The sequence below is a fragment of the Nycticebus coucang genome, chromosome 23 (genome assembly GCF_027406575.1).
Source record: "Nycticebus coucang isolate mNycCou1 chromosome 23, mNycCou1.pri, whole genome shotgun sequence".
NCBI classification, from domain to species: domain Eukaryota; kingdom Metazoa; phylum Chordata; class Mammalia; order Primates; family Lorisidae; genus Nycticebus; species Nycticebus coucang.
The window spans coordinates 14,647,977-14,673,997 of NC_069802.1; the positions used below are offsets into that span (position 1 = coordinate 14,647,977).

The 26,021-nt window shown below is 45.1% G+C and overlaps 2 protein-coding genes across 5 annotated transcripts in view; one reads left to right on the forward strand and one right to left on the reverse strand.

Annotated features, from left to right (window-relative positions):
- Positions 1 to 23,542, reverse strand: part of KLF3 (KLF transcription factor 3) — a 36,252-nt gene extending 12,710 nt beyond the window's left edge. For 2 of the 4 annotated variants that reach the window (XM_053577708.1, XM_053577706.1), the window contains exons 1-2: positions 23,405 to 23,542; positions 7,808 to 7,903 (exon numbers count right to left, since the gene is read on the reverse strand). In XM_053577708.1, coding sequence (XP_053433683.1) covers positions 7,808 to 7,864 — 57 coding nt within the window. In that variant the 5' untranslated portion in view covers positions 7,865 to 7,903; positions 23,405 to 23,542. Of the gene's footprint in view, positions 1 to 7,807; positions 7,904 to 13,935; positions 14,145 to 23,404 lie in introns of those variants that run through there. The other 2 variants (XM_053577707.1, XM_053577705.1) reach the window with 1 other exon arrangement.
- LOC128575907 (putative uncharacterized protein FLJ13197) lies at positions 23,313 to 23,749 on the forward strand. Its single transcript, XM_053577709.1, has one exon. It carries the CDS (start codon positions 23,318 to 23,320, stop codon positions 23,723 to 23,725), a length of 408 nt encoding a protein of 135 aa, XP_053433684.1. The 5' UTR covers positions 23,313 to 23,317; the 3' UTR covers positions 23,726 to 23,749.
- Positions 23,750 to 26,021: the final 2,272 nt, after the last annotated feature.

Sequence of the window (26,021 nt, forward strand, 5' to 3'; positions counted from 1 at the left end):
CAAAATTCTACAACAGGCTATTACCCAGGTCAGTGGCCTTTTCATTGGGAATCAGAGCTAGAGTTCACCAAGAACCAGCCAAAACCAGCTAACCTTGTTGCTTTTCTGATGGGGTTTTTTGATTGGCCAGAAATACTCTCTAAGCTTCAGTGCCTTTAACCTCAGCAAGGCATTGATCATCTTTCACCGTGTACTTGTGTATGGTAAGGAGAAATGGACGGGGCTGCAGGAGACATGACCGTGATGGGCTACATCAACTGAGCGACCCAGATCCACGCCTATGGTGGCTGACAGTCTCAGACTGCACGGCCTTGTCCTGGTTTCAGCACTGACAGTCCCACATCCCAGGAAACCCCCCATCTCAGGCAAACCAGGAGGGTGGGTTACCCTAATGCCTTTGTACTAAAGGCCACCCCCACTAGGGCAGTGATGTCCCTGGCCCTAACTTGTTGATTGGTCTTATTCAGAATCGGAATGAAGCTGTGGATGATGACCTGATTTCCACACTGGTAAGGAACAGCCAACGTGATATGACTCAGCTAAGGAAAAACAGTATTCAAAGCCAGACAGCAGCTTAGACCCGATTTTCATTGTTCTGTACCTTGCCACCCACTCATCAAATGAAGCTGGAGGGCAAATGGTCTGTCTTCTCCCAAATCCAAGATCTGTCCCACAAGTGAATTAATTTATCTTCAAATACCTTTCTCTCTTAGATTATCAGCATAACCTAACTCTCACCCACCAGCGTTAAATACAAATAAAATCATCCTAATTCCATGGGCGGTGCCTGTGGCTCAGTGGGTAGGGCACCGGCCCCATATGCCGAGGGTGGCGGGTTCAAACCCAGCCCCAGCCAAACTGCAACAAAAAAATAGCCGGGTGTTGTGGCGGGCGCCTGTAGTCCCAGCTGCTCGGGAGGCTGAGGCAAGAGAATCGTGTAAGCCCAAGATTAGAGGTTGCTGTGAGCCGTGTGACGCCACGGCACTCTACCCGAGGGCGGTACAGTGAGACTCTGTCTCTACCAAAAAAAACCCAAAAAAACAAACAAACAAAAAAAAATCCTAATTCCACACTATCCTTGAGCATGGAATTCACCTAAATGATTCCTATTCCTTAACTAAAATTTTGTTGTAAAAACATAATGTTTTATATATATATATATTCTTTTTTTTTTTTTGCAGTTTTTGGCCGGGGCTGGGTTTGAATGAACCCACCACCTCGGGCACATGGGGCCTGCGCCCTACTCCGTTGAGCCACAGGGGCTGCCCCATAATGTTTAATTTTTTAAAGACTAAACACAACATAAGCCGTTTTCTTTACTCATGGGCATTTTAGGGAAACTGAAAATTTTTACTGATCACATGTCATGCTTACTTGCAGCAAATTATTTATACTTGAATGTTTTACAGTGACAGTGAGTAAGTAACACACTGTGTCTCTCTTCCAGCTCTAAAAACCTATGCAATATTTATGATGTGGAGGCAATAGTAACTCAGGATTCGACCAGCACTATTCATTTCTTGAGCCTCCCTGGCCCCACTAGTGGCTAGTACTGTAAGACTAAATAATTGTAGGGTAGCAGTGGATTTCACAGGGATTACTACTGAGATCACAATTACTCTTCTCGGGGCCTGGACTGGGTGAATCTCCATCTGCTTATGCATCGGAATCATCTGTGCTGTTTTTAAAAGCATCAGAGTATTGGGGCATAGAGACCCAGCCAGGAAAATTTTTTTCACATAACTCTGTTTACCTGGTTTTGATGTCAGTTTCTCATCATTAAGATTGTGTTTTGTTTTCTTCTGTCCCTTCTCCAGAATGTTGTTATTATTGGTATAACTTCCTAGGACAGGGATTCACGTAGCATGGCACACATCCCACAGAGGGCACATAAGTGGGGTATAGAAAGGACATAACAAGGTTGGGCGCGGTGGCTCACACCTGTAATCCCAGCACTCTGGGAGGCCGAGGCAGGTGGACTGCCTGAGCTCACACCAGCCTGAGCCAGAGCAAGACCTCGTCTCTAAAAATAGCTGGGCAATGTGGAGGGTGCCTGTAGTCCCAGATACTTGGGAGGGTGAGGAAAGAGAATTGCTTAAGCCCAAGAGTTTGATGTTGCTGTGAGCTGTGACACCATGGCACTACCTAGGACAATGAAGTGAAACTGTCTCAAAAAAAAAAAAACAAAAAACCAGAAAGAACATAACACTACTTTGAAATAGTTGTGTGTTTGAACATGCAAAAAAACCCTGATACTTTTCTTTTTTTTACAGTAGTGATATAAGGTTCCTTTTTAAAACTAAATTATGTTAATAAAGCAATCCCATAAAAGAAGGCAAGAAATATTACTAATGATTAGAAGTGTGTGCTGTGAGGACACATCAGCTTGTTATGGTGGCCCTGAAGACCCACCTTCCAGGTGGTTGTAAGGTGATGAGATAACCCATGTGAGGGGCTTGACATAAGCTCTGAAACACCAGATGTCCCAGGAGCCCCTTCCTGTCCCTACTTTTTTTTTTTTTAACGAGACAGAGTCTCACTATGTCACCCTCAGTAGAGTACTGTGGCATCACAGCTCACAGCAACCTCCAACTCTTGGGCTAAAGCGATTGTCTTGCCTCAGCCTCCCAAGTAGCTGGGACTACAGGTGCCCGCCACAACACCCAGCTAATTTTTGTTGCAGTTGTCATTTTGTTGCCCAGCTGGCCTGGGCTGGGTTAGAACCTGCCACCCTTGGTATATGTGGCTGGCGCTGTAATCACTGTGCTACGGTTGCCGAGCAGGCAACAATTAAATTTAAATCTATTTAACACTAAATACTGAAACAAGCATTATTAAAAACAGCACAAGGTTCATTAACAAAAAATATTATAAATTGTATACAATGAGAATTTCTTTCTTTTTTTTTTTTTAGAGACAGATTCTCACTTTATCACCCTCAGTAGAGTGCTATGGCGTCATAGCTCACAGCAACCTCCAACTCCTGGGCTTAGGCAATTCTCTTGCCTCAGCCTCCTGAGTAGGCTGTTGCAATTTGGCCAGGGCTGGGTATGAACCTGCCACCCTCGGTATATGGGGCCGGCGCCCTACTCACTGAACCACAAGTGCCGCCCTACAATGAGAATTTCAAGAGATAATTAAATAAAGGTGGGGGGAGCGGGGAAGAAAGATTTCTCCTAGTTCTAAAGTCTAACATGCTTTAAATTTTAAATTCTCTGAAGGGCAATAGTTCTGGTACCAGAAGAAAACTTTAGGAATGGGAGGCAGCATCGTTTCTACTCACCAAAATGTAGCTTCTCCCTCATTTTCAGCCCCATTCTTCCAAGACCTCCCTATGACCTAGATTTTAATGCCAATAGTTATTGGCAGCTGAATGGGGAGCAAAATGAGGACACATTCTTTTTATTGCTGTCATTGCTGGATTTTTCTATTATGGGCTGAGTTCAAGGAAAGCAGGAATTTAGAAACTGAGAAATTTGCACATTTAGTAATATTTTAGGTTTCTTAGGCCATTAAGAAAGATAAAGTGACATGCAAAATTTACTAGTTTGCTGATGGTTTGCTCCCAAATGAATGCCCCATCCCCTACAGTGGATGTGCGTTTATTGTAATGTTGAAGGCTAACCATGGGGAGACACATCCAGACACCCAACAGTTAACTGTTTCCAGTCCACCTGCCTCAAAGGGATAAATGTGGCCCTCCAAACAAGCTCCCTGGTAAATTTAATAGCTGTGTTTACCAAAACCTTCTATAACACAGATTTATTTGGGCTAAGCACATGAGCTACTGCAATCAGTGTGCAATCGGACACAAAGTTTGATCAGGTGTGTGCCTTGGGGTGGGTACAACCTAGAAATAGTCACATCCCCTCTCTTCCAGACCACTCCTAACTTCAAAGCAATGCAAATAAGCAAGGCTGTACTGGTCTGAAACTCAAATCAGAGCCAAGTGTTGATGAAGCAGAAAATGTGCTTCTGGACATCCAGTGCCCCCTGTGTATAATGCTGACCCCAGGAAACCCTGTGTCCTAGAATGGAGCAGTGTGAAGACCCAGACACCCACTTCCCCACCCCGCCCCTAGGATGGTAATGGGTTTTACTTTTCAAAATGATTTGCTATTAACAAAGAGGTTCTTTCCTTTTGTTGGAACATGCATTCCAATGTTCACACCTCCACACAGTGTGTGTTTATGAGCTGACTGCAGCTTCTCCCTGAAATATAAGACATGGGCTTGGCACAGGTGCTCCATAAATACTTAATGGATGCATGAAGTGCATTAACGAGCCCTGGTAGCATGTTTGTACTAATGACGTGGCTAAGGATGACACCAATTCTTTTGAATTTCAAAAAAAAAAAGCAATTGTGACAGAGGAAAAAAAAAAAAGACACTGGAGTTTGGAATATTGACCAAAGCTCTAAATAAATGTTTTATGCTAAAGTGAAAGTTTCAATAGTTTTTTATTTTATTAGGAATAGTTTTGGAGAGTTTTTCCATTACACAACAGTAGATGAAGTCTCCACTATTCGTTAATATGAAAAAATTACACATCCGTGACAGGGCAAGTCAGAGGCATCTTCGTCCAAGGGTGGAGTTCCAAGTGCAGGAAGACGTGGTGCATTTATAAACACACACTCTGGAAGCAGCAAATGGCTTGCTCCTTTATGCAAACAAAAGTAGAAAGCCCTCTTTCTACCAGGCTCAGAAAAGTCATAAGCAAAGTTTCTGTTAGGATAGAGCAGAGCAAACTACTGATTTTAAGTTCTTCTCTTCTGTAAGGAGTCTGTTAGGCGGCAATTTTCATTTAACACAGGGGGGAAAAGGGGAGGAGGAATACACTATCATCCAAAATAACCTTTCTACAGGAAACGAATAAAGAGTATTTTTAACAATTTGTGGATTTTTCTTTTTACCACTTACTTTTCACTTCTCGGATTAAATCCTTTTATTTTTCAGCCTTTTTGGAAACAAAGCAGTGTCTTTACATGTGGATTTTATGCACATTTGACAAAACAGTTAAAAAAGAAGGCTCTGGGAGATGCTGGTGAGTTTTGGCATTTTGAGGTGTAGAGTGAGTAGCAGAGATTCAAGGCACAGATGCAGGCAGGTAGCATCTACTCTGCTCCCCATTCTAGTAAATTTTAACAAAGTGCAGGTTTAGCACAGAACAGTACTAAGGGCTTGTATTTTGCAAAGAAGGAAATGGCACATCCTCACTTTCTCTAACTACAGCAAAATACCAAACAAGCACCTTGTTTCTGCTGTGTTCCCCCTTTAAAAGTGGGGTGGGTGATTAGTTACCATAAAATATTTGTATTCATTATGTAGAATTAAACATTTTTACAGATACTCTATAATGCCTTAATGTTTACAGCATTGACTTGAATAGCCAAAGACTTTTGACTTTCAAGACAAAGAAGGAATTAAAAATAAAAACAATGGGCATAGTTGGTGGCTTGAGCCTGTAATCTGAGCTACTCAGGAGACTGGGTAGGGAGACCAGGAGTTTGAGACGAGTCTGGGTAACACAGCAAGACCCCATCTCTATCAAATCATAGTAATAAGGAGGAATAATAATAAATTAGGTTTGATAATCTTTATCTATGAAGGTAGGAAAGATGAAATTTGAAAATTAAAAAGTGGAACAAAAGCTTTTTAGTTAATTTTTTTTTTGAGACAGAGTCTCACTCTACCCTGGGTAGAGTGTCGTGACATCAGAGCTCACGGCAACCTCCAACTTCTGGGCTCAAGTGCTTCTCTTGCCTCAGCCTCCCAAGTAGCTGGAACTTCAGGCGCCTGCCAAAACACCTAGCTATTTTTTTGTTGCAGTTGTCATTGTTGGTTAGCTGCCCAGGCCGGGTTTGAACCCGCCAGCCTTGGTGCATGTGGCTGGCGCCATAACCAATGTGCTACAGATGCAGTGTGAGTAATAACTGTAACACCCTATTCTTCAAATGTTTCTGTTAACTGAGGTTTCACAAAGTAAGATTTAAAAAACCATCATACGGGGAGGCGCCTGTGGCTCAATGGGTAGGGCACTGCCACATGTATACTGAGGGTGGCGGGTTTGAACCTGGCCCCAGCCAAACTGCAACAAAAAATAGCCAGGTGTTGTGGAGGGTGCCTATAGTCCCAGCTACTTGGGAGGCTGAGGCAAGAGAATCGCCTAAGCCCTGGAGTTGGAGGTTGCTGTGAGCTGTGATGCCACAGCACTCTACAGAGGGTGACACAGTGAGACTCTGTCTCAAAAAACAAAAACAGAAAGCCATCATGAAGACCAATGCTAACTTTTGGTGAAACCAATTAAAGCCCTAAGCATCAGTAGAAGTTGAAAACTAGTGTATGCAAAGACTGTTAATTGCAAAAATACTTTCATGTATTTTAACTTCACATATTAACACAAGTCATAGCATTGTAAGTTTAACAGTGACTTCCAATTCATTTTACTTCCCGTTTCTTCAGCTAAGTGCATTTCCTTGCATATGATTACATTGTTCCAACTCAGCCATCTTGATCTTCACTTTAGCTTAAAATTAGGCTCGCAAGCCATATTTTCATGCTTGATTAAAAGCGTTGGAAGTACACTGAACAGTAAAACGCATCACTGATGGCTCTGCATCATTTATAAATCAATCATATTCTCCAGTACTAAAACCTATTCAAAGTTAAAAGATATAATTAATGGGGAAATTGCGTACCTTCATTTTTCTCCAACACAATTGTGCAATAGAAAGTGTTGATGAACACAGTGACAGCGGTGAATCACAGTAAAAGTAAATTTATTTTTTGATTAATGAAATTCTTAAAAGCCCAGTTAGCACCATATTCAGATACTCGGTTATCCAGTTTTCATGCTGAAAAGTAAATGTTACTTCCTTAAAGCCTCTGTGACTTAACTTTTCATTATAGATACCAGTAAACACTTCATGGGCTTAGTAGTAATATCCATGGCAACTCAGTTCTAAGGGCCCTGAGTGACCCCTGTGTCTTATCTACACATTTCTGGCAGGAACCTCCACAGCCAATGCATAAGGATGACCTAATTTTGCAAGCGTGTCATTACTAACCTTCAGATACACAACTTGGGCCAAGTTTTTCCCATTGTGAATATTTTCCAAGCCGGTGGAAGAAAAGAGTAAGACGGAGTGGGAGCGCTGCCTTGTTGTTCAACATTCACCAAACCAGACCCCTCAGGTCTAAACCACTCTCTGCTCTGAAGCCAGACGCTTCCTTTGTCACAATGCCTCACGTCCGTGGCACTAGGGCTGGGCCTCTACAGATACCTGGAAAAGCCCCCAGCGGCCTGGCTCATGGAGGGGCTAGCTCTGCACTGAAGTGTTGAAAAAGACAATGAACAGAACTCCCACCCAGCCACGGGCTCGTCCAAGTGAAACGAGATCCCGTCCCTACTGCCAAGTTCATTCTCTTGCTGGCTTTGTTTCCGACCTCTCCTAGAGAGACACAGGTCCACATGGCTGCTGTCAACGGTTTCTAAGCAAATCATTTAATTTTTAACATATTTTTACACACGAAAGGGGTGAGCAGTTTTTATAAACTTACTTCTGTCGTGACCGGATTCGTGTGTGGCCCAAGTTATGCACTGATCATATCTGGGGCCGTGGGGCGCGGGGCTTAAGGAAGTGTGGATACACAGCTAGCAGGAGAATTTTTACCTCTTTAGCCCCTTTTAAGTAGGGGCTTTGAGAAAGGTTTGCTTATGAAATGCTTGTCAGGGAATAATACAATATTTGACAATGTTCTTTCTCTTAGAAAAAATAAGGAAAGGTGTTCAACTGTGGAAAACTTACCACTGAGACAGGGTCCATGGCCTCCTGCTTGACAGGGACTGGGTCAAACATGAGCATTCTTTTAGTGAAACCTTCTAGGGTGCTCTGGTGTTGGGCCTAGAAAACAAAACAAGGTATCCATCTAAATCCTGAGGCTCCTTTAAATACAAACCAGTAAAAGTAAAATACAATAGTTTTCACCCCCCTTCTCTACCCCACCCTTAGAATGGCTGGAATTTGTTTCCCTCACCTATGAAAGATGCCATTTTATATAATTAAAACCAGATCCCATGGTTATAACCAGATGAGAGCCAACTGGCATTTCTTTTTCTTTCTTTCTTTTTTTTTTGAGATAGCTGTCATTCTGGGTAGAGTGCCGTGGCATCACGGCTCACAGCAACCTCAGTCTCTTGGGCTCAAGAGATCCTCTTGCCTCAGCCTCCTGAGTAGCTGGGACTACAGATGCTCACCATAACCCCTGGCTAGTTTTTCTATTTTTAGTAGAGATGGTGTTGTGTTCACTTTTGCTCAGGCTGGTCTCAAACCTGTGAGCTCAAGCAATCCACCCACCTTGGCCTCCTGGAGTGTTAGGATTATAGGCATGAGCCACCACACCCAGCCTCAACCAGCATTGCTAACTGGAACGAAAACTCTGACGTTTCTGGAACAATATGTACTAACCCCTTCTCAGCAGCAAAGCTTGAGGACAACTGCTATGTTACTCACTGGAAGTTCACATTACATATGATTGTTAAACACCTTTCCTTTCCCCCTAGGTTTATTATAGAAAAATCAGGGGGAAAAAAAGACCAACAAAAAGAAAATACAGAACCAACTGCATTAAATTTTTTTTTATCCTAACAAACCCTCTCATTTATTTTTTGAGATGGGATCTTACTATTATCACCCAGGCTGGTCTCAAACTCCTGGGCTCAAACCATCCGGTTTGGCCTCCAGCCACCACACTTGGCTCCTCTTTTTAAATGGGATCACGGTTTATATACTACTTAGTACCTATAATTTTACCTAACAGTTTATGAGAAAATGCTTCTTTTTCATTAAGTATGGTACCTTATCATCAAATTCACTGTGCCACGGATGAAGAGATCAGTTAACTTATTCTTGCTTACTGGCAGTTAGATTGCTTCTAAATTTCCATCATCAGAAGCAGCAGTGAATCTCTTAGAGCCTTCTTATACACCCTTCAATAATTGGTGGCTAAATTTTATGAAGAGGAATTTCTTGGGTAAGAAGTGCCTAACTTTTCCAAAGCATTTGCTGTATTATCCAATGAAGATGCTCTGTTATTTTCATTAATAAAATAAAAGCTGTCTTCCCAAATTTTGACCACTTAAAAAAAAAAAAACTTTGCCAATTTGTTAGTCTCAAAATGGCAAATTATTTTTATCCTAAATTGATTGAGGTTATGTTTTTTCATCCCTACTGATCTTTTAGACTTCTTTTGAGAAATGCCTGTTTCAAATCTTGAGCCTGCCCCCACCATTTCTGTTTTCTAAGTACTTTTCAGTATATGGAGAAAATTAGCCTGTTTTCATTCCTTTTTTTTGCAGTTTTTGGGCAGGGATGGGTTTGAACCCGCCACCTCCGGCCTATGGGGCCAGAGCCCTACTCCTTTAAGCCACAGGCGATGCCCAGCCTGTTTTCATTCTAATTTCTCCTAATTAGGAAATTAGCTTAATGTAAAGGAAAAGTTCACCACTATCCTGTCCTGTCCTTCTGGTCTTTTTTTTCTCAGCTTCTTATCTCTGTTCTTGTCTGTGCTCTACAAGCCAACCAGCTCCCCACAGGATAAAACATTCAGTTTCCTCCATGTTCAATTGCATCTCCCAAGGTTCCAGCTACTAGACAGATCTTTAGAAACCTATTCCAGGCACTTATTATCCAAAGTGTTCAGTGCTTTGGGTAAAGGTAAGACCTTTGTAGATCACTTTGGTTTGAGAGGGGCAAAGTAAAAAAGTTCTAGGTTGAGTTCTACATGAAGAAGCTGCAGAACCCTGGGTTCTGGAGCGATCCTTGTATTTCAGTATTTTTTTTTTTGTAGAGACAGGGTCTCACTTTATGGCCCTCGGTAGAGTGCCGTGGCCTCACACAGCTCACAGCAACCTCCAACTCCTGGGCTTAAGCGATTCTCTTGCCTCAGCCTCCCGAGTAGCTGGGACTACAGGCACCCGCCACAACGCCTGGCTATTTTTTGGTTGCAGTTCAGCCGGGGCCGGGTTTGAACCTGCCACCCTTGGTATATGGGGCCGGCGCCTTACCGTCTGAGCCACAGGCGCCGCCCTGTATTTCAGTATTAAAACCCGTCTCCATCCCATGGTAGCAACCATGTAGTTTGTCACATTCATGCTCTATAGTTTTTTTTTTTTTTTTGCAGTTTTTGGCCGGGGCTGGGTTTGAACCCACCATCTCCAGCCTATGGGGCCAGAGCCCTTCCTTTGAGCCACAGGTGCCACCCATGCTCTATAGTTTCTAATAAGATACTTCTTCACACAGTTATGGAGGTAATAATACCATGTAGGTCTTGTGCTTCACGGCTTCACAGAAGCCTGTTTGGTATCTCCTGCCAGCATGTGAATTTCCTCCATAACTCAACATCAGGCCCTGACTTCAAAATTCTACTTTTCTTCATCATGGGACATCTTATAATCTACAAACACACCAGATACGAAGCTACATAACTCAATAGCGCTACTATCCTCTTAGGTGTCCCAGAAAGAACAAACTCCAACAGCCAGTGAAAAATAGATGATTTCATAATGAAGGATGAAAACGCCTTTGTCTCTTGGGATCTATTATGAACCAGTTCCCAGTCTAGCAGCTGTATGGACGAACAGGTTGCTAAGAACTGTTGTCCAGTGCCCCATACTGGACCATAAATAAAAGACGTGAGATCTCCTGCTTACCTCCACGAGGTCAGATAATTCAGCAGCTTTGACTCACACTGGCTATTCTCCCTCTGGTCGTCCCCCCCCCACCCCCAATTCTCCTTCACAGATTCATCTGTTACACTAGTCAGTATCCGGAGGCAAATTTTTCTAAACAAAGGCACTCACATTCTCAGGTGTATAAGGAAAAAGCCCAGCCACGGGACACGTTTCCCACGTGAAATGCAGATATCTGCCCCCCCACTTACCTACTTCTGAAGGTTTTAGGTCTATCAAATGAGATTACAAACCCACAAACCCCTCCCCCCACTCTTTTGCCTTCTAAATTATTAATGGCAACAGATATGTGCATAATTTAGGGATAAATACGCTGTACACACAACACTAACCGTGTTGGTTTCTACTTCTGGAGCAGGGTCTGGTATTTGCCTCTTTGCTAACACATCTACCCTTAGCGGTCAATCCCCTCATCCTTAATACAACTCAGACTAAATTTAGTTTCAAAGTTAACAGCTGCCTACATCCTGTATGAGGTCTCACAGGGGCCTCTGTCACCACTGCAAAAGCTTCCACATGAGGCTAGTGTGGTCTCCACACCTTGCCTTATCCCCCACTCTTTACTACCACTAACTGCGGCACAGTAGGATAAATTAAGATGACAGGTTCGCAAGTTTTTTTCAGTTCCAATTCTAACATTTAGCTCTTACAGCTTTCAATGTCCAATGCCTATGGCAAGGACTACTGAATCCATTTAGAAATGAATTACACATTAGCCTCCTGTATCTTTCATCATTTTAGGATATCATTTAAACTGTTATCATCCTTTAATTTTTGTTTTATCCAAATTTAAGGATATTGGTGCTTTGCGAGTCTTGTAATCCTAAGAGAAACATGAAGTCTAGTATACAACATTGGTCCTAACAAAACCTGATTTTTGTCAAAAAAAAATTACAAAGATATGTGTATTTGTACCTCAAATTCAAGTGTTGATGAAGAGCTATTTCTCATTATAGTATTTAAACTAATAAATGAAAAGGGAATGAAAGGATTAGAACACCTCATTTTGAATCTCCTTACTAATACATCATTGGACAACAAAAAAAGTCTACAAAGTGCAAATATCAAGATGAACAGAATCAAACTCACCAACCACCTACACATCTAGCAGTGCTTTGTCCTTACATTAGTAACTTCTAAAATGCCTTCTGAATGATTATGCATATGCTATGGAAGGAAAAAGGGCACGCAAATCAAACGCCTGGAATGGTACATCCTAAATGGATAATAAGAGTGGTATGTGGTGGGGGGTGGATGGGACAGCTTTATACACACCTGTGTGTTAATTTTTAAGTTTATTAATTCTATAATTAAAAAGCTTCTAATAGAAACAAGTAAGAGAGAGAGGTAAGCTAGAAAGGAACCAAATTTAAGAGCATCAAACACATTACTATAAATCCCGGCTCTTGTTTATTTGCAAAAACATTCTATACTTTGCACCTGTATCTCTGAATAGACCACTTTTGTCATTGGTATTAACTTTGCTCCTGGGTCCTGGTCTAGAATCAGAAGAGTGACTGCGATGTCTTCAAAGTGCCTTTCATGTAACTAAGAATAACTTACGCCCTGGAAAACTTAAGCTCTCTAAACGTGGTGGTCTTTGTTACCCAAAGGGAGCGCAGTGCTCTGGGGCTATTACCATCATTTTAAAAGAATGCTTAATAATAAACCACAAATGCTTAGAAAATTTACTACTCAACACTGACAGCAATCTTAAGTAGCACCAGTAGGTGGCAGACTAAAACAGGCATTAGAGACCAGGCCACAGGCAGTAAATCCAGTTTGCCAACCTCAGGGTCTTTAAACCCAGTGCCTTAACCAGGCTCAACCATTTTACGTGGGTATCACAGAGATGAGGCCCCAAATGTGGTTCTGTTTTTCCTCACAACTATTTTCCAATCATAAACACATTTACATCTTCATTATATTTAACTGCCTTAGCAGCAATACATTCTAAGACTAAACTAAGCAATCCCAGATTACAAAATTGTACCTAAAAAAAGGAAAAAAAGGACAAAACTTTTTTTTTTTTTTTCTCAAACCTTCTAAATTACAGAGGTGGTCAAAAGCAAAAATATATAGGCACATTTCCACTGCCAAAATAATTTCCCCTAATTAGGGCACATGCCACCTTCCCTATGTTTCTGAGAAAGGAATTGTTCTCAAAAAGGGAAGAAACAGATTTCCCTTCACACTCACTGCAGTTGTATTTCTGACTTTACAAATGTCAAAATAGGGTCAAATAATTTGTCAAAATGCAAAACTGTGTGATTATGTATTAAGAATCACAGAGATTCATTTACATGACGTTTCAGAAGTCATACAGCCAGCCTTGCCTGGGGGGCATGTTCAGTGGTGTCTGAGGCCCCCAAGTGATGGCTTTACGAGGGTCCATGAGCGGGGTGGGAGCTACTGAACCTCTTCTGAAAGTAGCTTGCCTTGAAGCCTGGAGTGTTTTATTACAGAAACCACTTTCTAGAGGACTGCCTGCCCCTTCCTCGGCAGCACAGGACAGAGGGAGGGAGAAGAGATTGAGTGTGTGCCACCGCAAAATCTCCTTCTAGGGAGCCAGCAAGACCCGCCTCTCACATTCTCACTCCTCATCTCCCTTGTATCCCCCTTTATCCTATTTCCGTAGATACTCAAAGGGTCCTCGCAGTATCTTCCCCAGCCTTGGTCTGAACCTAAGGCTCCAAATGGCTGGCTTGCCTCCCTCCAAGCAAACCCTGGCCCCCTGGCTGACCTCAGCAAGGTGCAGGGTTTGTGGGAAACAGCACAAACTCAACCAGCACGCTGTCAGTAGTAAATGCCCCTTGTATCTCCTCCAAGTGTTTGGGTTTTTTTTTTAAAGAGGAAACATGTGACATCCCCCCACCCTTTACCCCTCAAAGGAACTTCAAGGAAAAAAAGGTGGGGGGGGGCGGGGGCGGGGGAAGCTGTGTGTGCATGTTTGTAATTCTTGGCCAGAGAAAGGCTGGACAGGCAAGCAACACCCCTGTAGCTAAAGTTCCTTTCCAGAGAAACTTTTTCTTCCTATTTTTACCCAAACCCTTTGGAGTTTCCTGATGGCTTAAGTAATATTTAATGGCAGTTGCCCTGGTCAGAAACACAGGAACAGGCAACAGATGTCAGTAGGCATTTTTAAGCTGGAGGCTCCTTTAAGAAAAGCTAAGTACTGGCACCTACCTGGAAATGCGTCCTTTTCATACCACTCCACGATTGTCACCTGCCTCTGTCTTCTATCGTTGGTTTGAGAGGAGTAGGGAAAAAACTCCACGGAGTATTTCTAAATCTTTACCCCTCATGAGTTATTTTGCATGAACGTGTATTGTAAATGGGAAAGAAGTTAATTATTTCGTTTCGGATGAAATATAATGATCCAGTGAGCAAACAATCCGCCCTCTCTCCTCTCTCAGCTAACAAGCCACCCAATTTTACTTTGCTGCCTCCACCCATCTGCTCCACCCTATGGAGAGTTGCCAAGGCAAGTCCAACTTGTCCAAACAGGACATGGCTTCAGATAAGATTCTGCCCACACCCTGTACTTCGGAAAGACCAAGTGAAGCAATTGATTTTGCATGTAAATAAGGACAGGTGCAAAGGTAACAACCCAGCAAAATCCCTACACATTTCCAGACTGAGGCCCAGGAAGGCAGGGCTAAGGGGGTGGCAAAGCCCACACTTAAGACGCCTTAGGTCGGCTCCCAAGTTCACGGCCACCTGGCTAGTGGCGTTCCATGCCCTTCTCAAAGAAATTTTAGTGAAATTAAAATCAATTTCCCCCACTAGGGTTATACACCTTGTTTTCCTTCTTTATGTTCTCTGACAATTTTGTGTTTTAGTTTTTAGGGCAAGCCACCCAAGATAAATTGAAAAATTCCCATAAGGTCTAATCCTGCTGTGTACATCTCTCACCAGGCCTCGCCTAAGCCCTCACAATTCTCTTCTGTAAAGCGTTATATAATCAAATCCAGAGGGCTGTGTGAGGCCACACCGCCTCTCATCTGCCTCTGCCTGGTGCCCTCCCTATCGCTGGAGACCCACCCAACTCCACCCTACGGGGCCTCCACCCTTGGGGCCCCACCCTGCAGGGAGAGGGAGCCTGGGAGGGGCCAACTGGCTCTGGGTAGCAGCCAGTTCCTGGAAATTCCAGCCAGCACAGGGACGCCTGGAACCTTAAAAATAACCAGAAAGAGTCATCAGGACTCTGCTGCTGAGGATCCTCCATGAAAGTTCACCCCACAGAGCCACTGAACCTTTGGATACAAAGCCAGGAGCCAGTGAAGACCGCTCTCCCTTCAAAAGTAAACAAAAAAGAAACAGAAAAGCATTTTGACCCCCTGCTATCAACATGGCCTAAACTCAAAGCCTCCTCCTCCATGCTCCTGCCTCTAAACTGGCTGTCCCTTCACAAGTTTCTATTTGCCTTATTTTCTGGTCATTCACCCTAGGAACCTAGAGGTCATCTTCAAAGCCTTCCTCACCTCCTCTGCTTTCCATCAGTACTCATGGTACTCCCGGGCCAGGCCCTCGGGGCCTCACACTTGTGCTGCTGGAGCTTTTCCCTCCACTGGTCTCCCCACCTCCAAGTCCCCTCCTGTCTGTTCCATCCCAATTCCCCATCACCTGCACTCTTCACTGCCCCTCCCAAGCTCACAAACCTTCCTCCCATGGGATCCTCCAGGCACCTTTGCCCAGCATCCCTCTCTAACCAGCTGCCCCCGCTCCAGCAAGTGCCCTTCATGCTGGCTGCCCTGTCTCCCCCCTCCCCACCCCACCCCAGGCCTTTGTGCATTTTTGGCCCCGATGCTGGGCAACCAGCGTGGAATGCCCCCCCACCCCCCTTCCGGCTTATCTAAATCCTCCTAATTCTTCAAAGACCAGCTCAAGGCCCTCCCCTCTCTGAGCAGCCAGCTGATCACTCCCCCTACCGAGGCTGCCTTTCCTTACCTAGATATGCCGGGTCTTTTAGCTTTCCCAATGGCACATCCAGTCCTATACCTCCACCAGTATGGACAACACCCTGAAGGAAACAGGTATGCCTGCCCTTTCTTCGAGCCCCCTCCACTCTGCAAGGGAGATCAGACTTGTCAATGAATCAATCTTTTACATCAAGTATAGGAGCACTAAGGCCATAGTAGGAGTTTTACAATCGTTTCTCCTTCCCTCTGTCTACACTTGGTTCCCTTACATAAGTAACAGGGGTGAAGGAGGGGCTTAACCCTAAAGGAAACCTAGTATACCAAACTTCCTTAGAAAAGTCATTGCCCTTAACCTCAGCCTTGCCTGTCATGGGTACTCCAGAGACCTTATCAGTATCATCCTCGAAGTATTTATTATTATCTGCCCAGTGAGGTCTTCTAAACGAATCCAGTGTCAAGGCCTCTACTCTGTTTGAAAAACTAAAATAGAGAAAGAGAGAGAGAGAGAGGAGAGGAGGATGGGGAAGAGGCTAGTGCACGGGGAGGTTGTGTGTTGGGAAAACACTAGTTTTTTAAAAAAGGACAATTGCCCTGACCAAGGAAAGCAAGGGGCTAAGTGATGTCACCGGGGCTGTTCTTTGCATGACTGTGTCATTTAAGGCCTCCGAAGTTGGTACTACCTTCCCATTTTACTGATAAGAATACTAAAACAGAAAGGTAAAGTAACCTGTCCAGGTGACACAGCTGCTAAATTGTAGAGCCAGGATTTGAACCCAGGGTAGTCTGACTTCAAGGCTTGTGGCCTTGGGCACTTCACTCTACCAATCCTTCCTACCCCACAAGCAGAGGAAAACATCATACCACCAGCAGTGAAGACTGGGATAGAGATTTCTGAGGTTGGTCCCTGGGGAAGATGGGACACGGGAAGAGTCTAGGCATACTTAGAGGAGTGGCATTTCCATTCCTCCCAACTGGTCCCTGCTGCCGACCCTGCCGTGGCATGCTGGAATGGATGCAAGATCAAAAGATACACTCGGAAGGCCCTGAATTAGGTTATTATTCTTCCCTGCCAATGCACCTACAATTGTCCATAAAACTGAAAAAAATTGGCAGCTTTCTCCAAGTAAATACGGAAATCCTCATAATAACTGTACAAAGGTAGAAGGGTCAGGTCCTCATCCCCATTTTAGAAATGAGGAAATGGAGGAACAGAGGTGAAATGACTTGCCCAATTTCACAGAGCTGGTTGGACCTCCAGCCAAGAACAGAAATGTGTCTGCAGTGCTCTTTCTGTTCTGCTTCAGAGCCTGTGCTCTGGGGCCTTGTGCTGGGGTCACGCCTCCAGCGGGGAGAGTGTGGGTGTGCTGTGCCACACTGGCCCACCTGAAGCAGGAGGGCCATTGGGAGGTTCCAGCAGGCAATTAAGATTTCAAAACACCTTTTCAGGTTAGATCACTGTAGATCCACTCCAACCTGTGGCATAACTCAGAGTAATGATTGTACATAATTTGAGATTAGCTCTAATAAGTAGGTATTCAATAAATACTTGCAAGATGAATAAATGAATGGATGTCAAACTACACTTCTCACATACTGGGATAAATTAAGGGCAAGGAAGAGCCCTGGAATGATCATACATCAGGTGTCCTACGTGGAAAATCTGTCCAGGGAAGCTAGCATGAAACATCATCTTCAAAAATGCAAAATAAATGTGACAACTTTGGGAGCTTGGAAGAGAAAAACTTCCTCGTTTGGAGAACTAAGCGGAACAGGAACTTGATCATACAAATGAAAGTAGTTTTGGAGTGCAAAGCTTTGGAAGGTTCCAGGGTTTAAAGTGCAGAAAGATAAAGGAGTGGATGGATTTCAGTGATTAGACTCAGAACAGTAGTAGTAGAAAGAATAGCATATAGAGCAAAAGAGAAAAAGCCCACACTCATTCAGACGTCGCTCTCCAGGGTAGGATGCATTGACCTCAATATCCACTTGATCTCTTATGTCTAGATTTGGCCAAACTCCACTGATCTGGGCCGAGACTAGCTCTGGGCCATCCTGGCGGGATCCCCAAGCCTCTCAGAGATTGTCAGACTAAGCTGGGCAATTCCAGGTCCTCCTTCCTGCAAGGGCGCGGCCTCTGGGCACCCCTATCCGAAATGAGCTTAAGAGGTAGACCCAGGGGTTAAACTAAATGCATGGGCCAAAGGGCCCCTTAACTGGCTCCATCCTAGTCCCAGCCCCCCTTAATAATTAGATGGAGAAATTATAATGAATTCAGCCAGCCAACACAATGGAGTGAGTAAAAACCTCTAGGAACCTGTTTTGCTCAAGAAAGAACTTCACTACAAACCCTCCCGACCAAAGGATACAAAACATACAGATAAGTTTTAAATGTTCCATTGAATACGGGTCGCATTCCAGAATCAATACAGGACCAGTGGAAAGGATTTTTTTTTTTTTTTGCTTTGGGAGAAATTAGTCCTAGTTTTGGCTCAGAAACTGTGCCTACAGCATTGTGCCTCTTTTATTACTACTAAATTTCAAGGAAGGAGAGTTGAGTTGGGAAGGGAAAGCAGGGCTACCCTCTTTAGACAATGCTCTCCCTTATCAGGGCAGACTGCTGTCTGGTTTCCTGTCTCCAGCTCCGGCATGACTGCTTAAGACGAGAAACGGGTCTAAGAAAGGGACAGGTCAGGCTTGAAAATGAGAATGCTAACGACCGTCATAATCCTCTTGCAACTCACTCCAAGAATATCACATATTAGCAAACCAGATAACAATTGTTTTAAGACCCTAGGGATTTTTTTTTTAAGCCAGAACCAATGATAAATGAAACACTTCAGAAAGAAATCCAATTTCCAGAAAATAATGTAATTCCAGTATTTAAAGGATGAGGTAGCATAGTTTTTTTCTTTAAAGAGTATTTTTTTCTTTAAACACAACTGCATGTAAAAACAGAGTAAGAAATACTGCCTAAGAAAGCTGTCATTTTATAGCAAAAATGTTGGTTTGGAAATATTAAGTAGGCAAGTACCACAAAGGAGCATGAGAGCCAGTGCAATTAGGAATCATAATTTATATAGTCAAGAGATGAAACCATTATTCTCAATTTTGGTAATTACAGAAACTATCAGTATCATTTCCCTCAACTATTTACCTTAGCATGTAAAATCCTGCAGATTTTTTTTTTCTGATAGAATAAGAATATATTAGAGCTTAATCACCTCTATTAACCACCCCTTTCCCCCTACAAAAAGGGGTGGAAAGAATTTGGGGAAAGCCAAATAAAGACTCTGTTTACCAAGTCTGGTTGGACTGTTAACAACTTTGGAACTAAAACAAAAAAATCTGCTTTAGTTGGGTTGCTTAAGAATTTAAGTTTAAAGGCCTCTTGTCTTACAGGTCAGCTTAAAGTTGCTCTTCCCAGAAGGGAAAGGAAAAATCTTATTGAGACCTTCCAAAACACCTATCTTTTCTCAAGGAAAGTAATCAGTAGCTAATAATTTGATCCTTCATATCAGTATTTTACACTTTCCTTTTATATGTAAGGAAAGAATGTGGTGGGATGTGCCATTTAAAGCCAAAGTAGTAGTATCAATTTTTAGGAGTATAAGGCCTGATTTGCTGCTTCAGCAACTCTCCAAATTAATTCCATTAGAGACATTGTAGATAATTACTTTAGATTTTTAAGAAAATGGTCGGCACCTGTGGCTCAGAGGGGTAGGGCGCCAGCCCCATATGCTGGAGATGGGGGGTTCAAACCCAGCCCTGGCCAAAAAAAAAAAAAATGCTCAAAAAGTTTAAAAAATGAACTTGCCAAAAGTTTTCTTTTCCTACCAATTATAGCAGAACATCCCTAGTTGACCACCTCCCTACACTGACCACCTGCTTAAGTGGACCTAATTTTCATAGACTGGACATGCGCCACATGTATGTATCAATACAGTAGGCCTAGTTCCTTATGTTGACTGCCTCCATATATTAACCAATTTGTTACAGTCCCTTGGGTGGTCAACTTACAGAGGTTCTACCATATTTCCTTAAAGCTTAGGTTCTCAAGAATCTGGAGAAAAAAAATTATTAAGGTAGGTTTGAGATAGTGAACCCAGAAATTTATTTACGTACAACTGACAGTATTTAATTTAAAGAAATGCAATTATGAAAAATCCGACATCAGAAAAAAAGATTTTTTGTTTTAAAAATATAAGATTAAAATTTTCTAAACTATCACTAAATGAATTTGAACCTGTTTGTTGCAGGTTCTCCTTTGCGTCGTGATTTTTATTCTTAAGAAGGTTTGGAATTCAGATCTATAATACTGTACAGTGAAATCTTTGTCCTTACAAAAAAAATAATCCTGAGATCCTCACATGTGGTGCGTGTCCAGTCTATGAAAATATGTCTTATGCTTTGCTTCAATTATTTCTCTAAAGGTTTTTCCTTCAAAACATAAGACTTTCAACTCAGCACAGGCTACCAAGCCTGCTTAAATTCTCCATGCACTGAAGCTGTCTTGAGCAGTATGTATTAAACCTGCGTAAGAGTGGGCCACATCTTTCAGGTAAGGCTAGGTCTCCTAACCTGTAAGGTGTTAATCCTGATCCAAAATTGACAGCTTCAGGGCAAAATGCCTATCTTAAAAACAAACACCCTACCTACTTCAACACTAGAATTTCAAACAAACAAAAAAACCTCCTACTTTCTATTTCTTTGCCAATATGCACTAAAATGTCTCAAAAATTACAATGTGGCAATGAAAAATTAAAACAAGGTAAAAGTATTATTCACCCATATAAACAGAGTGGAGCAAAGGGTGTACGTAAAAAGGTTAACTGACTTCTCATTATGACATAACACAGGCATCTTGAGCAATAGCAAGTGTGTAGAGACATGATAACTCCCTGGGTGGGGATATGGAGTTTAGGGGCAGGGACCAGGGCCTGGTCTGGGCTACTGATCTACCAGAAAACAGCCTGAAACAGGAAAGAGCACACATATGCCACTTGGAATGTATGACGCAAACCCCAGCCTTGAAACAAAGAACAGGAAACAGCTCTGCTGGCTGTGCTGGAGAGAAAGCACAGAGAAACATTTAGCCAGCCCTCCCTGACCCTATATTCATGAGCAGCTGGAGTTTTTTAAGACAACAACAGGGGGGTGGAGGTGTTTGTTCTATGGGTGTGAATAATAACACCAGCTTTATATGGGGGACCTGCCCTATTTACAAATAGGAACTGCCAGATACAGTAAACATCATAAGTGAAATGTGATTTTATCATGCTCAAGCAACAGAGACCTTTCTAATGAACACCAGCCTCCCTCCTGATTCCTTTTGTTTCTCTCTGCTCCATCCCAATGGCTAGTACTTAGCTCTAATCAAAATCTGAGTTAGGGTATTGATATCCTTTACCCCTAGAGCCTGAGGAAGAAAATGAAGATAAAGCCCTGTTGCTAAGAATTCAGATTACAATTGGGTTACTCCACATAACTAAAATTGGACCATTTTTTAAGCCTCCTTTAGTACAGAACTAAATTCCAAGACACAGATTGTGGGACATCTACAGTAACCCAAAGATTTCACTGTCTTCTTCAAATGCAGTTATAGTCATTTTTGCACCGAGCTGCTCATCTGTTCTGCATATACACACATGCCTACAGAATTCCACCTTTTGAGAATGTGGTTCTGTTGCTGACATTTCATTTAATCCAAAATTATTACACAATCTGTAGAGTACCAATTTTTACAAGACATCCTAAAATGGTTTTTTCCTTTAGGTAGTTAAGTCCATTCATAGTCTCTTTCCCATGATTTCTCTTTACTTTGTTAGCCAGGGCTGTTTAGCACAGGTTTACATGAACAGAGATTGAAGAATCTGTGTAGACATAACTACAGGTAAAAGAAAAAAAAAGGCATCACTGTGCTCATAGCAACAATCAGATTGGGTTTTAATTTAGAAACTTTGCAGTGAAGAAAACAATAGCTTTCTCCAAAGCTGTGTTGTTGTTTTATATCTGACAAGGTTTTGTGGTCTAAGCAGCTACTTTTCTTTGTTATTCTCACATTAAGATTTGTACACTTGCATTCTCCTTCAAGCAAGCCAAGTAGGGTTTTCCCTCTACTAGTTCTGCAGCAAACCGCATCGACTGTAGCAATCAGTTTCTCCAGGGAGTTTAAATTCATCAAATGTCTTACTTCAGGTGTCTATTGACAGTCTAAGGTGAACTAACATACTTCATGTTTCAAGCCAGAAGAAAACATTAGTGGACTTTTTCTTTAAACAATTCTACTCACTTGAAAAATTCTGGAGATTGTTAGTGCTAGCAAGTCTTCCCTAGGGTGAGACAGATTATCATCCAGATGAATTTCTCACATAAAAAATGCTCCTCAAATCCATATATGAAGTGCTCATAAAAGGACAGCACAAAATTGCAGTGTGGAAAAAACTATAACGAATAACTAGCCTATTCCCCACTTGATTTTGGTTAATAATCGCAGATACTAAATCTAAATTTAATCAGAAACCCACTTCATACTTTCCCCCATACATCAGACTTTTTGAGAACATGATCAAAAAAGTGTCTCAGGTGATATTAATGGAAAACTAAATTCTGAGTTAGTAAAAAATTCAGTGGTTCAGCGTTAAGATGTTTATTTTAGTGAAAGACAAGAAGGTGAACAATTTCCAATTTCCGTTTTACTTATTAAAAACAAGTCCCATTCACACACTTCATCGAGTATTACTGTAGACTGCTATAAAATTTAAAGCAGAAAACTGTTTCTCCCGGTAATCTGCCCCCAAAATGGATGTGACAATTCCAGGTCTTATCTGCCATCTCTAAGAAAGTCATTCTGATGTTAGGTAGGTCCTTTGGTCCCGGTCCAGGGATCAGTTCCTCGGTACCACCAGACTGGGCTGGAGGCAGTAGCCTAAGGCGCTCTCCGCCTCCAGCCACGCGGCAATCCTTGCTCCAAGCACTGCGGCAGGTTCCCTCCGTGCTCGCAGGAGGACTCTCCAAACCCGGTCAGCTCTTTTTCTCCTGCCCCCAAAGATCCAGACACCCTGGCAGCTCCCGTGCTCCAGGACCGAGTGGGATGCTGCCTCTCATCCCAGTGGCCCCAAGTTTCCTCCCAGAGAGTCCAGGAGGCTGCTCCAAGTTTGCTCTCGGCCGGGCAAGCAGCAGCGCACCGGGTCCCGAGAGGGGGCGGCTGGGGGCGCGGGCGGGGGGCGGGGAGGAGAAGGACGCGGGAGCCCCGGCGAGGGGGGGAGCGGAGGGGGAGGAGCAGGAACGCGCGGCCTCGGCGCTACCTTTCTCCAAACAACGTTGCCACACGCGGAGAGCACTGAGATTTCTGGGGCTTTGGAGGGAAGAGCAAGCGGGCGGGCGGGCGGAGGCCGGGGACCACACAGGTGAGCCCCCGCCCGCGCCCCGCCCGTGGCCGCGGCGGGCGCTGCCGGGCCCGCTGCCCAGCACCCCCGGGGCGCACGGCGTGTCCCCTTGACCCCACATTTGCGATCGCGCACCCGGTGCCCCCTCCCCCTCTCCTCCTTCTCTTCCCCCACCCCGGCCGCGAGGAGCCGCTGCACTTTCCCAAGCCCACAGGCGCCCCCCCGCGCTGCACCCCCAGCCCACTCGTGGCGCCCCCATCCATGGGAAAAAAAATGAAACCAGACAAGCTGGAAAGGGGGCAGGCGGGAGTCCGGGCGAGCAAGAGCGGTGAGGGAGAGGGGACTTACTTTGCGAGGCGCGGTACTGAGCGCGGCCGACGAGAAATAAAGGCCCGGACCCGGGCTGCCCCGAACCCCGAGAGTGCGGTAATGTCAGCGCTCCGGTCCGGGTGGCGGCGGGCGCCGGGCACGGAGACCGGGACGGACGCGCGTGCGGCGGGCGCTGCGCGGTTCGGCTCGGCGGGCGCTCGCGCTGCGCTCCGGCTCGGGCCCCGGCTCCACACGGCTCCGCTCCTGGCTCCCCTCTGGCTCCTGGCACCAACTCCGGGCAGTCACATGACGCCGGCGCGGCTCGCTCTGCGAGCCTCCCGGGGCTGGCGGGGTAAGTAGAGGCTGGGACCCGGGGTGGGAGGGTCAGGGAGGGGAGAGGGAGCCGCCGCGGCCGCCCGGGCTGGGCGCGTCCCCACCCACTTGGGTGGAGGCAGCAGCCGGAGGGGTCGGCGGAGTCACTCGCGCAAACACGCACCCCGCCCTGCGCCCTTCCCCCGCCACCCCCGCCTCCCGCGCCGCCTCCGCCCCGCCCCGCCCAGTCACCCGGGGACAGCCTGACAGACACTCATTATTCCCCGGAGCCGGGCGCCGCCCCGCTGGCCCAACCTGTCCCGCGAGGCGTGGCGCGGCCGTGGGGCTGGGCGTGCGCGCTGCGGCCCCCGCCCCCCTCCCCGCACCCTCCGCCCCGGAGCCGCGCCCCGCCCGCCCGGCCGCGCCGCCGCGCCGCCGCCCGAGCCCTGGGGGAAGGAAGGGCGGCGCTGCCCGCTCCGGGCGTCACACGGCTGCTGCCCGCTGCGCCGCTTCCAAAACACACAGCCGGGCTCGCGGGCGAGCCGAGGCGGGGGACGCGGGCGGCCGGGCCATCAATCAGCCGGCTCCGGCGGGAAGGGCGGCCCCGGGCGCGGCGGGAAGGGCTGAGCCCCGCGGCCAGCGCGGCCCCTCCTCGGCCGAGTACACACAAGTCTCTGAAAGGAAAAACGGCGTGGAGGCAGCGCTGGAGAAGGAGCGGGTGGGCCGGGACGGATTCGATAGAGAAAGGGCGACAGCTGGGGAAGGGGACAGCGGTCGGGGCACTTCCAGCCTCCATCGGTCCCGAGTTTCCAGGCTCAGCCGACACCTTGCGGGCGCGCTCTTCCATTGTGTCCCGCTGGTCGCCTGTTAGTGGAGGGACGGCCCTTGCGGCGACCCCGCCTCGCGGGACTTTTCACTGAAGGCCGGGAGACCCCCCGAGGCAAACCTCCCACGGCCAGGCCTGCCACTGGAGCGTAAAGCGACATTTATTCATCCGGGCATGCCTGAAAACTTGGCAAACTTTGGTCGGATCTTCCCACCCAGAGAACTCGGGGCAGGTTTTGGCCTTGGTCCGGCGACCCTTTATTTAAGTCGCTTCTTTGGGACCGCGCGCGACCGAGTTCAGTGACCTCAGAGCTGGGAGCGAAGGCGCTGGTACTAACGCTGTTTCTGTGAAAGCCAGGCCCCCTTCCAGTACTTTGTATAGCTCTGTGCTAGAATTTAATGCCTTTTGAATTTCTTTTGAAGCAGTATTAATGTAATAAAGAATGCAATAAAAAGAACAAAGGACAAATTGGTTCAATTGTTTTAGTCCTGTGTGATGTTTAAAAACACCCCTGCTTCAGTCTAAGGCTTGTTATTGCTTCAAGATGTTTTAAAGGCCCTTAAGGTTCACCCTTTTCATTTAGATGCTTCATCCAGAGATAGTGCTACTTAAAATGTGGTGATAAGAGTATATTCTGAGCTCCTTCGTGTAGCTACACAGTATTATAAAATTAGTTACCCAGTAACCTCAAGTAGTGAAGGACCGCAGGGAGGACACCCAGGACTGACAGCAGTTCCCGTGCCATCATGCTGTCCCATATGATGAATCTTTGAAATGTAAAAGGTGAGTGTTTCTTTCTTAATGAATAAAAGACAGATGCAAAAAAAAAATGTTGCATTCTTGTGAATCACTAACTGCAATTCCTTGATCACTGACATCGTGAATTATCTGATTGGATGCCTTGGATTCATATTAGCTGAGAAACCGTGTTAGAGAGGACCGGTGGAATTAGTTAGTGCCTGCCTTGGCTCCTAGTAGGTGCTCAGAAAACATGGATGTACCTAAAGGGACAGTGATGAAAATTTGAAGCACATCTACCATGTTTTTCACATTGTAGAAGTGGGTGTGGACTCAAAGGGGAAGCGTGTAATGGGCCTATCAGAGAAAAGTGTGATCCAAGATAAGAAAGGGGCAGCTCTGGGAGGGGAGGGGAGGGGTGGGGAAAGAAAAGCCATTTTTTAAAAAGTTAATGAACACACTGTGTTCAGTGCCCTAGGGGAAGCAGTGCAGATGCAACTTGTACAAAAATGAATCCAGTGCTGGATGGGTAGCTTAGTGAAGGACACCACTGTCCTTGCCCGTGCCCAAACCAGAAGTGCCTCAGGTGATCTTTGACTCCTCTCCTGGGCCATTACCCATCATTCACTGAATCCTAGGCTGCCTTGGTCACTACCTGCTCTCTGGCCAATACGCTGGTCCAGCCTGTTGCCTCACTATCTTTTGGGTATCCTGTTTCTAGTGTGGCTAAAGTGTGGGAAAGGAATCGGTGCAGGGGAGTAAGAGTGCCCCTTCTAGAAT

Bases quoted from the DNA above. Each gene is read 5' to 3' on its own strand.
- LOC128575907 (XM_053577709.1), top strand. From the start codon at position 23,318: ATGGGAAAAAAAATGAAACCAGACAAGCTGGAAAGGGGGCAGGCGGGA.